Raw genomic sequence first — 15,638 nt, 5'->3', positions numbered from 1 at the left:
TTTTTGGTTTGTGACATCTTTAATGTGGCAAGTAAATATGTAAAGAACAACAACTCCCCAGCCTGTGCCAAGGTTAAGGAAGAAAAACCTCTCAGCCATTATACATTCCCATAAGAAGCTCAGCAGCAGAAATACAAAACAGTATTTTACACCAAAAAATACAAACATCCATTTACAGGTAGGTAGTCAGTCAAGCAAGACTTGTTCGGGCGATGTCCTTTACAATTATTTCTTCATCATTTCTTCCTTTTTAAAAAGTCTTCTAAAGACAATTTACAAGAAACATATGGTAAATATCCTTTTTTATAGAAACAATCTGTAAAAAAAAACAAAAAAACATTCTATTGTCGTCCTCTGAGTTGACATAGAATTTAAACATATTTACCAAGGCATTTTCTCTGAATTAGGAACATCCACACTTGACCCCAATGGTAAATAAACACCGGACCACGTAAGAGTTGCTTCATTTGAGAATATGTTTTAAATGTGATATGTACAAAAGCTAATTCAGACTAATCCAAACCATCACTTTGTCTATTATTCTGAGCAATGCTGGTGACAGGACCTCTTCCTGGTAAAGAAGGGTCCTCCAAGCTACAAATCCCCAGAGAAACAAAAGGACAAAATCAAACAAGACTTGATAGAATACAGTTGAGTACAAAAATAGAACATGAACAAGAGACAAATCAAAGACATCCCACTTGGAAGTGTAAACATATCCAATCTGCTACAGGTTATTAAGCTTTGGAGAAGTAGGGTCCTCAACATTGCTTTAGGAGCCCTATATAAAACTCTGGTTTGCAGTCATTAAATCGTAAGTGTCCATGAAAATGCAGGTCACATACAAATGTGGATTTCTTGCCGTTCAGATTCTTATATCAATGTGTATGGATAGAAGTTGGCTGGCACCTGTGATATGTTGCCATGGCACATTTCATCGTGTTGAAGCACCTCAGTGTGGGATGTTGCATTCCAACAACAAGGATTTAGCTGCAGTTGAAACACAGTAAAAGCAGGCCACATTCTAGTCCCCATTACGTGTGAAAGATGTATAAATCACAGCCAATGATGCCAACTGCATTGCATGCGAAGAATGTGTCTACATAGCAACAATCCACCACCAATTCTGACCATTTAACTTACAGTAAGCGTAGATCATCATTCTACACCTTTTCCCATTTTCATGTGAAAGACTATGGAGAGCTTGGTTAGCTGACAGGTGTGATAAGTGTAAATGGCACTTAGCAAAATTATTGTTAAATGAAAAACATCCCCAGTCATCCAGTGTCAAGAGCAGAACATTGCGCATTTGCACATTTTCACTTCAAGAGCTTTTTTCCATTAAGACAGCTTGAAATTACAAGATAGACCAACTGCACCAACACAGAGACACTAGCTGCAGTGACATGTACCATTCCATTGTTTCAAGACAAGGGAGGAAGTGGAGGAGCTTGATGGTAGTCAGGTCTAGCTCCAAGGAGTGGCCTGGGTTTGTTCAGTCTTGTAGCAGTGGCTCAGATGTCCATGTAATCATCCTCCTCATCTCCATCGTCTGATTCACTCTCCAGAGAGGACTCCTGGCTGGAGGTCTCTTGCACCTCCAGGGCCGGCTGGCTCAGCGTCTCCTTCTTCACTGTGGCCGCCGACTGGGAGGACAGGATCACGTTCTGCACAGGAACAGGAGCAGAAGACAGACAGAGTGAGAAGACGGAAGGTTGCCAGAAAGATAGATAGGATAGCGAGAGAGCGATACATAGATAGGATAGGGAGAGAGCGATAAATAGATAGGAGAGAGCGATAAGATAGAGAGAGATAAATAGATAGGATAGCGAGAGAGCAATACATAGATAGGATAGGGAGAGAAAAAAATAGATAAGAGAAAGGGAGAGAGAGCACCTTGAGTCTCTGCTTGGTTTCCTCTGAAATACTTCCTTTGGGGGAGAGCAGGGTGGGAGTAGGCGGGGTGACGGTGATCTCCGGGGGGAACTTGGTGACGGTGGAGGGGATGAAGAGCTTTGGCATGTTGGGGGGGATGCGTGAGCGGATACGACTAGGGTCCGAAATCTTGGACTGCTCACTGCTGCCATACAGCTGCTGGTCTAAACAACAGAGGAGGTAGAGACAGATGGGACAGAGGAACATTATGATAACTTCTCACATGGATCCGCCTCTTATTGGAATTCTTACTTGGTAATTCCTGGTTGTAAATGTTCTTACCTGAGCAAGGTTGTGTGGCACTACAGGAAGCAGGCTCGTCATGGTACCAGCCTGCAGCCTCCTGCCCTGGGGACACAGTCGCCAACTTCATTTGTTGGCAAAGATGAGACTCCTGCTGTCTGTAGGACAGTCCCTCTGGGGGCTCCTCACGTTCCTCTGGAGAAACACAACCACATCACCTGTCACAATCCATACAGCATTCAAAACACATACAGCAGCACAGTGAAGCAAGACAAGATGGCAGGCTCTCACTCATACTTCTGGGGTTGACAGAATAACCCATTTCAGACTGATTCAGTATGCAGTGCACTATCCTATAGCAACAATGTTTGCAATGACCAACATTAACATGAGCTTACTGGAAGACACATTTAATTTTTAATACACAGACAAACAAAGCCACTGATTTCAAACAGTGCTCCAGGCTGCCATAACAGATCCCATAACGAAAGCTGGAGGAAAATAGGAAATACGAGGGAAAGTAATGCCTCAGCCTGCCTGCGAGATCCTCATGTAGCATCGTTCAGTAGCGCTCGCAGCCCTGCCAGCATATACAATCATCCACTCTCTCTCTCTACCCGACCTCTTCAATCAGGTTGCCTGGGAAACCATTAGTAGATTTCAGTGTCGAGCTTCCTGATGCTGAGCATTGATCTCCTAAACCTCACACCTCACGTGTGCGCACTCATGTGGATGATACCCTCCTTAAATATTAAATGTACTCAACAATCAGGACGGTAAACTGAAGAGACTTGACACGATTGTGTCATAAGGAAACACTGCATCATCAGGAGAACAGTGTTCCCGGGTTAAAGACATATCATTATTTCAAACACTTCCATGTGTAAGTGTCAGATGTACTACGTACTAGGGAGACAGTGACTTACTAAACTAGAAATTCAATATTCAACCAGGTCATGATGTACAGAAGTTACATAACACAGCTCTGGGTGGGCAAGTGTGCCCCTTGCTGGCTGGCTATCTAATTACACAGAGACAAACAGAGAGCGAAAGAAACAGAGCGAGGGAGAAAAGCTCTGACAGTTTAATCTGTCCTCCTCCACTAGAGAAGCAGGTACAAAGCAGGGAATCATCAACTGCAGACAACACAGTGAAAAAAAACAGTTTGTAGCTAACTTACTGTGGCTGTTACAAATCTATTCACGTTACAATATATTCTCCAAAGAGGATCCACACAATTTTAATGAAATGCTTGATGAACTTATCCTCTTTGTAGCAGCATATTTTAAACACATTTTTTTTTTAACAGACCAGTGTAACAGGCAGTGTTACTGTTGTGTTTTATGAAATGTACTGCAAGAGGAGGGAGGAAAGAAACTGACCTGTTTGGGGGTGGAAGGCCATAGTTGAAGCAGGGTGGATAGGCAGGGGGGCTCTCCTGTGCTGGGGCTGACAATGCTCGTGGGAGCCGCTGGCTGGAGGTCTGGGCACCTTGCCAAGGGGCTCGTACTGGAGTTTGGCTTGGCTATCCTGGACAGACAGGGGGTGGCAGGCAGCGTGACTGAGCAGGACCGGGGTGGGCAGAGAGGCAGGGAAGAAGATGTCGCGGTGCTCCTTGGAGTACTTAGGTGTTGTCGGGGCATCACTGGCAGACTGATAAAGATAAAGACAGAGTGGCAGTAAGGAGGAGGAGCCTGACGGAGTGCCCATCTGCAGTAGAATCTTCTTTCCCCTATACATAGAACCGCAGTAGAAACAGTTTGAGTCATTATAACCAACACCATCTCACTGTTCACACAAAAAAAATGACCTTCATTACAATTACACTGACTTAACGCTAGAGCGGTCTCCTGTGGAGGTCTCAGGGGGTCTGAGGCTTACTTTTCTGTGTGGAACCTGTAGTGTGTGGAGTCAGACTGGGCAAGCATGCAGGCCGCTGGAGGGGGATCTGCCACCACAGGAACACAACTCCAGGACTCCACCCCCCGACCCTACCTGCCACTCTCCCATGTGTGTTTATGAGGACTACTCATAAACACAAGACCTGCACAAACAACCTGTGACAAGAGCCACCCTGCTCCCACAGCTGCTGTCATGGCAACCGGAAGAACACAGCCAATGGAAAATGGCATGAATACAGTTTCCGTTCGGTTTTCCCTCAAATAGGAAAGCTTTGGACTGAACGCCAGGGACACATTGGATAGCTGGGAAGGAGGAATTCGAGGCAGGGCACTGATAATGATATACAGCAGTAGTAAAGCTAATCAAATGAAGGTAAGAAGTCAGAGGGTCAGTGTAATTTCATCTCACTTTAAAGATTCAAACCAAATGAATGCACAAGATGGAGTATAGATGATTTTCTATAATCTTATCATGACTCATGTCCAGGTTAAAGTTGGAATCCATTGCGGTGAAACTGAAACGTCCATTTGCTATATTACAATAACAAAGATATTACTTCAAACACCGGACGCGGTTTTATTCTCTCTGACATCATTTCATGCGAGATAGAAGAGGATGTACTAAGACTTGTTTCATTTATTACTTTGCCGAATGTTCATCTCCTTTTCAAAAACTAAACAAAAACAATAACAAATGTGCCTGGGGGGCGATCACTGGCACAGTTTCACCTTTCGCAGGTCTCAGCTTTAAGGTAACATAACTATCAGGTTGCCACACAACACAAGGTTAGTCTGGATCAGTCAACTGATCTACCAATAACATAGCTTGGTATTTTTCTCAGAATCCCACTGCAAGGATTTATAGTCAAATCCCGCTCCGAGTTGTTTATTACGAGGCTCCATGAGGGATTCACACAGGCTTCAACAAACCAACCAACCAAACCTACAGCTGCAACAGACCCACATCTCAGCTCAACACAGACCAACAGCAGCTCCTACAGGGTTCCATTGCTAGCTTTGAAGCTTCTTATATCATGAATTATACATAAAAGGAACACAATAAAGACCCTTTGCTCTGGGAATAAGTACCTGAGAGCACTGCAGAAGACTCTTCCGTGTAGCCTAGTTGTTGTTTCCACCATTCATTGAGTATCATATCAAGACTGCTTACAGCCAGGCTGGTTTCAAAGTGGGTGGTCCCTTCTGCAATTACTGAGATTGGGTTTAACTTTTATGGCTGCAGGGGCAGTATTGAGTAGCTTGGATGAAAGGGTGCCCATTGTAAACGGCCAGCTCCTCAGTCTCAGTTGCTAATATATGCATATCATTATTAGTATTGGAAAGAAAACACTCTAAAGTTTCCAAAAATGTCAAAATATGGTCTGTGAGTATAACAGAACTGATATTGAAGGTAAAACCCCAAGGAAAATCAAAACAGGAAGTGGCTTCTATTTTGAAAACTCCATGTTCCATAGCCTCCCTTTGCTGGATTTAAAGGGATATGAACCAGATTCATTTTCCAATCGCTTCCTCAAGGTGTCAGTCTTCAGACATAGTTTCAGGCTTTATTTTGAAAAATTAGCCAGAACGATAACATTGCGCCAAGTGGTCACATGACTTTTGCTCGCGCAACAGAGTTTGGATAGGTATTGCTTTTCCCTCTCCTACTGTGAAAGACATTTGCAGTTGATATATTATCGATTCTATATTTTTAAAACAACCTGAAGATTGATTATAAAAAACGTTTGACATTTTTCTGTGGACATAATGGAAACTATTTGGAATTTTCGTCTGCGTTGTCGTGACCGCTCTTTCCTGTGGATTTCTGAACATAACACGACAAACAAACTGAGGTATTTTGGATATAAAAATAATATTTTTGGAACAAAATTAACATTTGTTGTGTAACTGGGAGTCTCGTGAGTGAAAACATCCGAAGATCATCAAAGGTAAACGATTAATTTGATTGCTTTTCTGATTTTCGTGACCAAGCTTCCTGATGCTAAGTGTACTTAATGTTTTGTCGTGCGATCGATAAACTTACACAAATGCTTGGATTGCTTTCGCTGTAAAGCATAATTTCAAAATCTGACAAGACAGGTGGATTAACAAAAGGCCAAACTGTGTTTTCCTATATTGCACTTGTGATTTCATGAATATAAATATTTGTAGTAATATTTATTCAATGTAGCGCTTTGCTATTCAGCGGTTGTTGGTGACACTTATCCCGATAGGGGGATTGCAGTCATAACAAGTTAAAAAGCAGCTTATCAGTTCTGTGTATGTCATCTCTTGTTCTGATAATTTTTGAATTCAATTATTGCCTCTCCAAGTTATCGTTACTCCAAATAACTTAGTTCAAGGGCTGTCATTCTTTCTTTGAGACCTGAAGCTCCATATTCTTCATCGACTTTGGCAGGTGGCACTGAAGGCTTTGAGATGTGACCCGACTTCTTGGTAAGAAGGACAGAGTGCAAATGAGACCAAGGCCGCCCACAAAATGTTGCAAATTAGTCCCAAGTAAATGGATGGGTGAAACAGCAAGATATTAAAAAGAATCCTGTCAATACACGACTAGCAGATCATCCCACCCACATGAGTAACAACCAGGCCCCTGCAGGGGAGTTGCTTAGCCTTATGCCAACCTCCTCTTTCCAGGTGTCAGCTCTGTCTCAAAGACCACATAGCCCAGCAGTACAATAACTTCGATACATTAACAATGGCAACTCATTATAATTGAGTGTCTAGATATAAACTCATTATTTTCAGGCTCAGTAAAATGTAATCTCTATACACAAGAGAGGGCTCACAGTGGGCTCAATCGGTTTGGTGATTAGGCTACGTTGTATGAATCTTGTGTCTCCGTTCACAGGTGTGACTCAGTCATCTAGATTTGTGCACCTGAGAGAGCATAAAGTGGGTAGGTGGCAGGGAGCAGAGGATCACCCCAAACACAGTCATTTTCTGCTCTGCTATATTAGCCCCATATTCATTGTCTTCAGAAAGTATTCATACCCCATTACTTATTCCACATTTTGTTTTGTTACAGCCTGAATTCAAAATGGATCACTTAAAAAAATATATCTACACATACAATACCCCATAATGACAAAGTGAAAACATGTTTTAGAAATGTTTGCAAAAATGAAATACAGAATCTTCACAATACAGAATCAGCCAATACAATACGTTAAAATCACCTTTGTCATTGATTGCAGCTTTGAGTCTTTCTGGGTAAGTCTAAGAGCGTTCCACACCTGGATTGTACAGAATTAAAATTCTTCAAGCTCTGTTAAGTTGGTTGTTGATCATTGCTAGACATCCATTTTCAAGTCTTGCCATTGATTTGCAAGCTGATTTAAGTCAAAACTGTAACTTCGCCACTTAGGAACATTCAATGACGTCTTGGTCAGCACCTCCAGTGTATATTTGGCCTTGTGTTTTCCTCTAGGATGTTGCCTGTGCTTAGCTCTATTCCGTTTATTTTTATCCTAAAAAAACTCCCTAGTCCTTGTCAATGACAAGCATACCCATAACATGATGCAGCCACCACCATGCTTGAAAATATGATGAGTGATACACCGTGACACGTTGTGTTTGCCCCAAACATAACGTTTTGTATTCAGGACATAATTTCTTTGGCACATTTTTTTGCAGTTTTACTTTAGTGCCTTATTGCAAACAAGATGTATGTTTTAGAATGTTTATTCTGTACAGGCTTCTTCTTTTCAATCTGTCATTTAGGTTAGTATTGTGGATTATCTACAATGTTGTTGATCCATCCTCAGATTTCAACTATCACAGCCAAACCATTCGCCTTATTGTGAAATCCCTCTCCGGCAACGGAGTTAGGAAGGGTTCCTGTGTCTTTGCAGTGACTAGGTGTATTGATACACCATCCAAAGTGTAATCAATAACGTCACCATGTTCAAAGGGATATTCAAATTCTGCTTTTATATTTACCCTTCTACCAACTACCAATTTCTTTGTGAGGCATTGGAAAATCTCCATGGTCTTTGTGGTTGAAATTCACTGCTCGACTGGGGGACCTTACAGATAATTGTATGTGTGGGGTACAAAGATGAGGTAGTCATTAAAAAAAATCATGTTAAACACTATTATTGAGTCCATGCAACTTATTATACAACTTGTTAAGCAAATTGGTACTCCTGAACTCATTTAGGCTTGCCATTTACTGACATTTCAGCTTTACATTTTTTATCAATATGTAAACATTTGAAATTATGGGGTATTGTGTGTAGGCCAGTGGCACCAAATCTCAATTTAATCCATTTTAAATTCAGGCTCTAACAAAATGTGGAAAAAGTCAAGGGGTGTACTTTCTGAAGGCACTGTATTGGGCCTTACAAATAACAACCACTAGAATAGTAACTAGACCTTGAATAGAAACAACAATGTCAACTAAATCTAAAACATGGATTAGTGAGAAAAATCACATGGGAAACCTAGATGTGGTGTGATAAATGGGACACACTGACGACAACTGACCACATGCACACTGTTATGAAACCATCCTGCTTGGATCCAGCATCAGTCTTATCTACATTGTGACTTATGATGCACACATACACAGAGCCTTTATAAGGCCATGATCACAACCCTTATCTGTATAAATTTGGCAAAACTAACTGTAAATTGTGAGCTATAGTAGCCTACCCATCGTTTTCTCCCTTTAGTATGCCGTACTGTGGTTTACATTACTGAGACAACAGGATGAGAGACCCTAGCCGGATGGGGAGGCAGTGGGATGGGGGCTCAGTGACTACCCACAGATGAGGCAGAAGAACTGATGATTTTTATAAAGAATGTGAGAGATAAACACAAAGCTCAGCTGCAATGATTATAGGTTAGAGTGAGCATCACACAACAAAGCTATTATAAAACAGGCTTTTTCCCCAGTTTCACATTCAATATCACTAGCATTTTAATTTGACTGTGTCTCGCGTCTCTGCATATGGCTGCAGAATAAACTTGTGTTAAATTCTCCATTTAGAATTCAAAATGTACCATTTCCTTTCATGTGCAAATAAGCAACGCTGCACATATCAATGGTAATACTCAGTTCAAACCAATAACAAGTTCTGCAACCACTGTGTGAAGACAGAGGACAAAAAGGGAACATTCTCACTGCACCTGGGGTTATTTTAAGCACAGGCAGGATGGTGCAGAGAAGAAAGCCCTGGGATTTACCCAGCAAGAACACAGCTCATCTTACTACAGACAGACACGGCATGTTAATAGCTCACACCGTCTCACGTGCTCCATGGAAGAGAGAAGAATGTCAGTCCATTAGGAAACTCAAAACTATGATCTAGTTGACAGCTTCTGCAGCCAGTCACTGCTGTGTTGCCCACCCATGGCGCTCTGCAGGCTTCACAAGCTAACAGCACAGCACCCAAATAAGGGCAAACAGAACTAGCACAACTCCCCAGCAGACAGTTCAGCTAGTTATTTCCCTCAGTTAGGCAACAGAGCGAAACAAGGCTGCAGTGAATGGGTCCCAACAGCTGTCGCCTTATTGTGTCAATAAATAACCTTTACTATAACAACTGAGACCCTCAATCTAAAAGGACTGTCTTTCCTATACAGTCAGAGACACTAGCAGTCAGACATTAAGTAGAGTGTATTATTTGGCATTCGAGTAATTGAAACTCAATTGACACATACAGTGCATTCGGAAAGTATTCAGACCCCTTGACCTTTTTCCACATTTTGTTAGGTTACAGCCTTATTCTAAAATGAATTAAATAAATAATTTCCCTCATCAATCTCCACACAATACCCCATAATGACAAATTGAAAACAGGTTTTTAGAAACGTTTGCAAATGTATTAAAAATAAAAAAACAGAAATACCTTATTTACATAAGTATTCAGACCCTTTGCTATAAGACTCGAAATAGAGCTCTGGCGCATCTTGTTTCCCATTGACCAACCTTGAAATATTTGGAGTCCACCTGTGGTAAATTCAATTGTTTGGACATAATTTGGAAAGGCACACACCTGTCTATAAGATCCCACAATTGATAGTGTATGTATGTCAGAGCAAAAACCAATTTCGAAGGAATTGTCCGTAGAGCTCAGAGACAGGATTGTGTCGAGGCACAGATCTGGTGAAGGACAAAAAAAAGAAAAAAAAAAGAAAAAGAAAAAAGGTACTCCGCATTGAAGGTCCCCAGAACACAGAGGCCTCCATCATTCTTAAATTAAAGACGTTTGGCACCACCAAGACTCTTCCTAGAGCTGGCCGCCCGGCCAAAATGAGCAATCGGGGGTGAAGGGCCTTGGTCAGGGAGGAGACCAAGAACTCGATGTTCACTCTGACAGAGCTCCAGAGTTTCTCTGTGGAGATGGGAGAACCTTCCGGAAGGACAACCATCTCTGCAGCACTCCACCAATCAGGCATTTACGGTAGAGTGGCCAGACGGAAGCCACTCCGCAGTAAAAGGCACATGACAGCCCACTTGGAGTTTGCCAAAAGGCACCTAAAGGACTCTCAGACCATCAGAAACAAGATTCTCCGGTCTGATGAAACCAAGATTGAACTCTTTGGCCTGAATGCCAAGAGTCACGTCTGGGAGGAAACCTGACACCATCCCTACGGTAAAGCATGGTGGTGGCAGCATCATGCGGTGGGGACTGAGAGACTAGTCAGGATATGGAACAAAGTACAGAGAGATCATTGATGAAAACCTGCTTCAGAGCGCTCAGGACCTCAGACTGGGGCGAAGGTTCACCTTCCAACAGGACAACGACCCTAAGCACACAGCCAAGACAATGCAGGAGTGGCTTCGGGACAAGACGCTGAATGTCCTTGAGTGGCCCAGCCAGAGCCCGGACTGCGGGATGTTGGCCTTCTGATAAACTTGGATTGGAACACAGGAGTGATGGTTGCTGATAATGGGCCTCTGTACGCCTACGTAGATATTCCATTAAAAATAAAAATCAGACGTTTCCAGCTACAATAGTCATTTACAACATTAATGTCTCCACTGTATTTCTGATCAATTTGATATTATTTTAATGGACAAAAATTAGAATTTCTTTAAAAAAATAAGGAAATGTCTAAGTGACCCCAAACATTTGAATGATAGTGTATATTTTTTATAAATTTGCAAAGATTTGTGTGTAGATGAATGTGGAAAAAGTCAAGGGGTCTAAATACTTTCTGAATGCACTGTACAATGTAGTTGCAAACAGGTGCTTTGAACACAATGGAAAGTGGTTAAAAGTGGTTAAAAGATAAGTTACCTTAGGGGAAAATAGTGAAATGACACAATGTGTAGTGCAAACAGAGTAGAGGAACAGACATTCTATAACATCAAGAAATAAACAAACATGGATCAAAATGGATAACGTATCTATTCAAAACGGTTTGTTCCCAGAAAGGAAAGGGGAAGTGACACAACAGAATGTGTCATGATTAACAATCATTGCTTTTCCGGTATTTAGTGAGTAGAGTACTGTATCATTCCCCCAGGCCACCTATCCATGGCTGACAAGTTTCAAGTAGTACGGGGGAATTATTTAGATCTAGCTTAACATCTCGCGGATGGGGAAGACAAGAAGAAATCAACCTCAAGTTTTACTTGAATTGTGGGACCACACATCCCTCGAATAGCTTCAATCAAAGCCCAGATAAATTGAAGAGAAGCCCTGGCAGTGGAAGAACTTTCCAGTCAGATGAGCGGATGAAACAAATAAGAATATGATATCTGGATAATCTGGGGTAGATCAATTACTGACCAGTGCTTTGATTCAACTGGGATCATGGGATATATGGACACATTGAATGTTTACATTTGTGAGTGTTGTGTTTGTATGGGGTCCATGTAGATGTAGAGTATATGCATGAAATATGCATGGCGTGTGTGTGTGTGCGTGGGCCAGGTCATCCTCCTACCTGTCGTTGTGCCGACGTGGCCATCTGTATCTGGCAGAACTTCACTGCTTGGTCCAGCGCCACATCCTCGTCCACCTGTCCACACCATGAGAGAAGAGAACAGAGACGATCAGAGCAGAACAAAACATTCTTACACCGTTCATACAGCCACGTTAGCACCAATGATTCAGCTCCGGATGGCTAACACATAGCAAAGGGCTTTAGTGTTTCCACTAAGCGCCACCTAAACAGCTGGCAATGTACATATTTTTGGCCAACTACTTATTTAAATGATCTAGGTTTCTTTTCATTTAAAATGTTCAATTTGCTAGTCATAAAAGTCTGTATAGCTTTTTCCTGGCAGGTGCAGATGCAGTCGGCTCGAGGAGCTACGTTATTTCCACAGACCGACAGACGAGGATATGGTGTGATGTCTGTGTGATAACCAGCATCGTGTTGCTGTTTGGATGAACTGCCTGGTACGGTACATTGACTGTTGCAATGCAAATTAGCTATGTTGCTGTTTGTGAATTAATGCTTTGATGTTGACCTGCACTATCTCTCTCAAAAGGGAATAACGGGAAGCAAGTTTGTATAACCTGCATTTTGAGACCTTCTGTGTGGATTACAGTGCATTCGGAAAGCATTCAGACCCCTTGAATTTTTCCACATTGTTACGTTACAGCCTTATTCTAAAACTGATTCAATTGTTTTTTCCCCCTCATCAGTCTACACATAATACACCAAAATGACAAAGCGAAAACAGGTTTTTAGAAATGTTAGGAAATGTATTTTAAACGAAACTGAATAATCACATTTACATAAGTAGCCTTTAATATTTTGCTCAGTAAAGATTGTCAGATGGCTCCATATGCTTTGCTAATCAAATCACCCAGTTAATTAGTGTGCATGCACACCAGGGGAGAACGACTGCCCCCTCTCATTGAAGCGACAAAGTTCAAGGCTGACTCCGGTACTGCAGGCATTGTTTTCCGATACCAGGACACCATTATCGTGAATGGGAAAATGGCAATATTCGTGGTCCATCTTTGTGTAAATAAATACATATTTTGAAGACAATCATGGTACCAATAATTGTTTGTATTACCGGCAATGCCCCTGGACCCCTTCAGACAGCCCTGGAAATACCCTGGCTGAATACTTTTTATTTATTTGGCTGGCTACTCCATGTAATTAAGGAAAACACTTGTAATAGGAGCCGTAGTAATAGGAGAAGGTGGCCCTCATTAGGCCTCTCTCTGTGGAGGCTATCTGCTCTCTGTCTGTCTGTCTGTCAGTCAGTAGATGTGTACCTCTGTTTATTTTATTTAACTAGGCAATTTAGTTAAGAACAAATTCTTATTTACAATGACGGCCTACCCCGGCCAAACCCGGACGACGCTCTGCCAATTGTGCGCCGCGCTATGGGACTCCCAATCACGGCCGGATGTGATACAGTCTGGATTCTAACCAGGGACTGTAGTGACGACTCTTGCACTGAGATGCAGTGCCTTAGACCACTGCGCTCTGTGTGTGTCAGGAAGCTGATGCTGCTGCACATGGAGTAGCACAAATGGAGTACTAATGGAGTAGCACACATGAAAGTAAGCCTCCATGTTCACATATCTCTCAAACAAGCTACTTTATTATGTGGTGTTAAAAACATTTTGGTTCTGCATTGACGAACTACTGAAAGAGCTACTTCCTGTGCTTGGCACTCCTATATTGAACATAATAAATAGCTTCTGGATGTGTACCAAACTCACTAAAAGTGGCAGTAATAAAGCCTCTCTTGAAAAAGCCAAACATTGACCTGAAAAATAAAAATATGCCAATATCGAATCTCCCATTCTTCTCAAAATGTTTAGAAAAAGCAGTTGCACAGCAACTCACTGCCTTCCCAAAGACAAATAATGTATACAAATGCTTCAGTCTGGTTTTAGACCCCATCATAGCACTGAGACTGCACTTGTGAAGGTTGTAAATTACCTTTTAATGGCGTCAGACCAAGGCTCTGCAAAGTGCTGCTTTTGACACCATCTCCACCACATTTTTTTTGGTCTACACGGACAAGTTCTAGCCGGGTTTAGATCTTATCTGTCAGAAAGATATCAGTTCGTCTCTGTGGATGGTTTGTCCTCTGACAAATCAGTTGTAAATGTTGGTGTTCCTCAAGGTTCTGTTATCAAATCAAATTTGATTTGTAACATACACATGTTTAGCAGATGTTATTGCGGGTGTAGCGAAATGCTTGGGTTTCTAGCTCCAACAGTGCAGTAATATCTCACAATTCACAGCAATACACACATCCTAAACGTAAAATAATGAAATTAAGGAATATCTAAATATTAGAATTAGCAATGTCGGAGTGGCATAGACTAAATACAGTAGAATACATTGGAGATGAGTAAAGCAATGTGACTAGTGTTCCATTATTAAAATGGACAGTGAATTTAAGTCCATGAATAAAGGGTCAGCAGCCTCTAAGGTGCAGTGTTACGTAACCGGGTGGAAGCTGTTTAACAGTCTGATGGCCTTGAGATAGAAGCGGTCCTTCAGTCTGATGCACCTGTACAGACCTAGCCTTCTGGATGATAGAGGGGTGAACAGGCAGTGGCTCGGGTGGTGGATGTCCTTGATCTTTTTGGCCTTCCTGTGACATTGGGTGCTGTAGGTGTTCTGGAGGGCAGGTAGTTTGCCCCCGATGATGCGTTGGGCAAACCGCACCACCCTCTGGAGAGCCCTGCGGTTGCGGGCATTGCAGTTGCCGTACCAGGCAGTGATACAGTCCGACAGGATGCTCTCAATTGTGCATCTGTAAATGTTTGTGAGGGTTTTGCCAAGACAAATTTCTGCAGCCTCCTGAGGTTGAAGAAGCGCTGTTGCGCCTTCCTCACCACACTGTCTGTGTGGGTGGACTATTTCAGATCGTCAGTGATGTTTAAGCTGTGGAACTTGGAGCTTTCCACCTGCTCTACTGCGGTCCAGTCGATGTGGATGGGGCATGCTCCCTCTGCTGTTTCCTGAAGTCCACAATCAGCTACTTTGTTTTGTTGACATTGAGTGAGAGGTTATTTTCCTGGCACCACAATCCCAGGACCCTCACCTTCTCTCTGTAAGCTGTCTCATCATTGTTGCAAACTTGATGATTGTGTTGGAGGCGTGCGTGGCCACGCAGTCATGGGTGAACAGTACAGGAGGGGGCTGAGCAGACGCCATTGTGGGGCCCCAGTGTTGAGGATCAGCGAAGTGGAGGTGTTGTTTCCTACCTTCACCAGCTGGGGGTGGCTGTCAGGAAGTCCATGACTCAGTTACACTGGGCAGGGTTCAGACCCAGGGCCCAGAGTTTAATGATGAGCTTGGAGGGTACTATGGTGTTGAATGCTGGGCTATAGTAAATGAAGACCATTGAAGAGCATTTTTACATAGGTATTCCTCTGTTGATCTATTGGGGCAGTAAGCAAACTGAAATGGGTCTAGGGTGTCAGGTAAGATAGAGGTGATATGATCGTTAACTAGATTCTCGAAACACTTCATGACAGAAGTGAGTGCTATGGGGCAATAGTAATTTAGTTCAGTTCCCTTTGCTTTCTTGGGTACAGGAACACTGGTGGACATCTTGAAGTAAGTGGGGACAGCAGACTGGGATAGGGAGAG

The 15,638-nt window shown here is 42.4% G+C and overlaps 1 protein-coding gene across 4 annotated transcripts in view; it reads right to left on the bottom strand.

Moving 5' to 3' along the window:
• The window catches only part of LOC139410882 (calcineurin-binding protein cabin-1-like), a 60,695-nt gene continuing 45,057 nt past the window's right edge, over nt 1–15,638 (bottom strand). For all 4 annotated transcript variants that reach the window (XM_071156503.1, XM_071156504.1, XM_071156505.1 and 1 more), the window contains exons 34-38: nt 12,003–12,077; nt 3,561–3,831; nt 2,218–2,373; nt 1,897–2,099; nt 1–1,667 (exon numbers count right to left, since the gene is read on the bottom strand). In XM_071156503.1, coding sequence (XP_071012604.1) covers nt 1,515–1,667; nt 1,897–2,099; nt 2,218–2,373; nt 3,561–3,831; nt 12,003–12,077 — 858 coding nt within the window. In that variant the 3' untranslated portion in view covers nt 1–1,514. The remainder of the gene's footprint in view (nt 1,668–1,896; nt 2,100–2,217; nt 2,374–3,560; nt 3,832–12,002; nt 12,078–15,638) is intronic.

The sequence above is a fragment of the Oncorhynchus clarkii genome, chromosome 6 (genome assembly GCF_045791955.1).
Source record: "Oncorhynchus clarkii lewisi isolate Uvic-CL-2024 chromosome 6, UVic_Ocla_1.0, whole genome shotgun sequence".
NCBI lineage: Eukaryota > Metazoa > Chordata > Actinopteri > Salmoniformes > Salmonidae > Oncorhynchus > Oncorhynchus clarkii.
The sequence above is the reverse complement of the archived record's forward strand: the minus strand, read 5'-3'. Positions and strand labels throughout refer to the sequence as shown.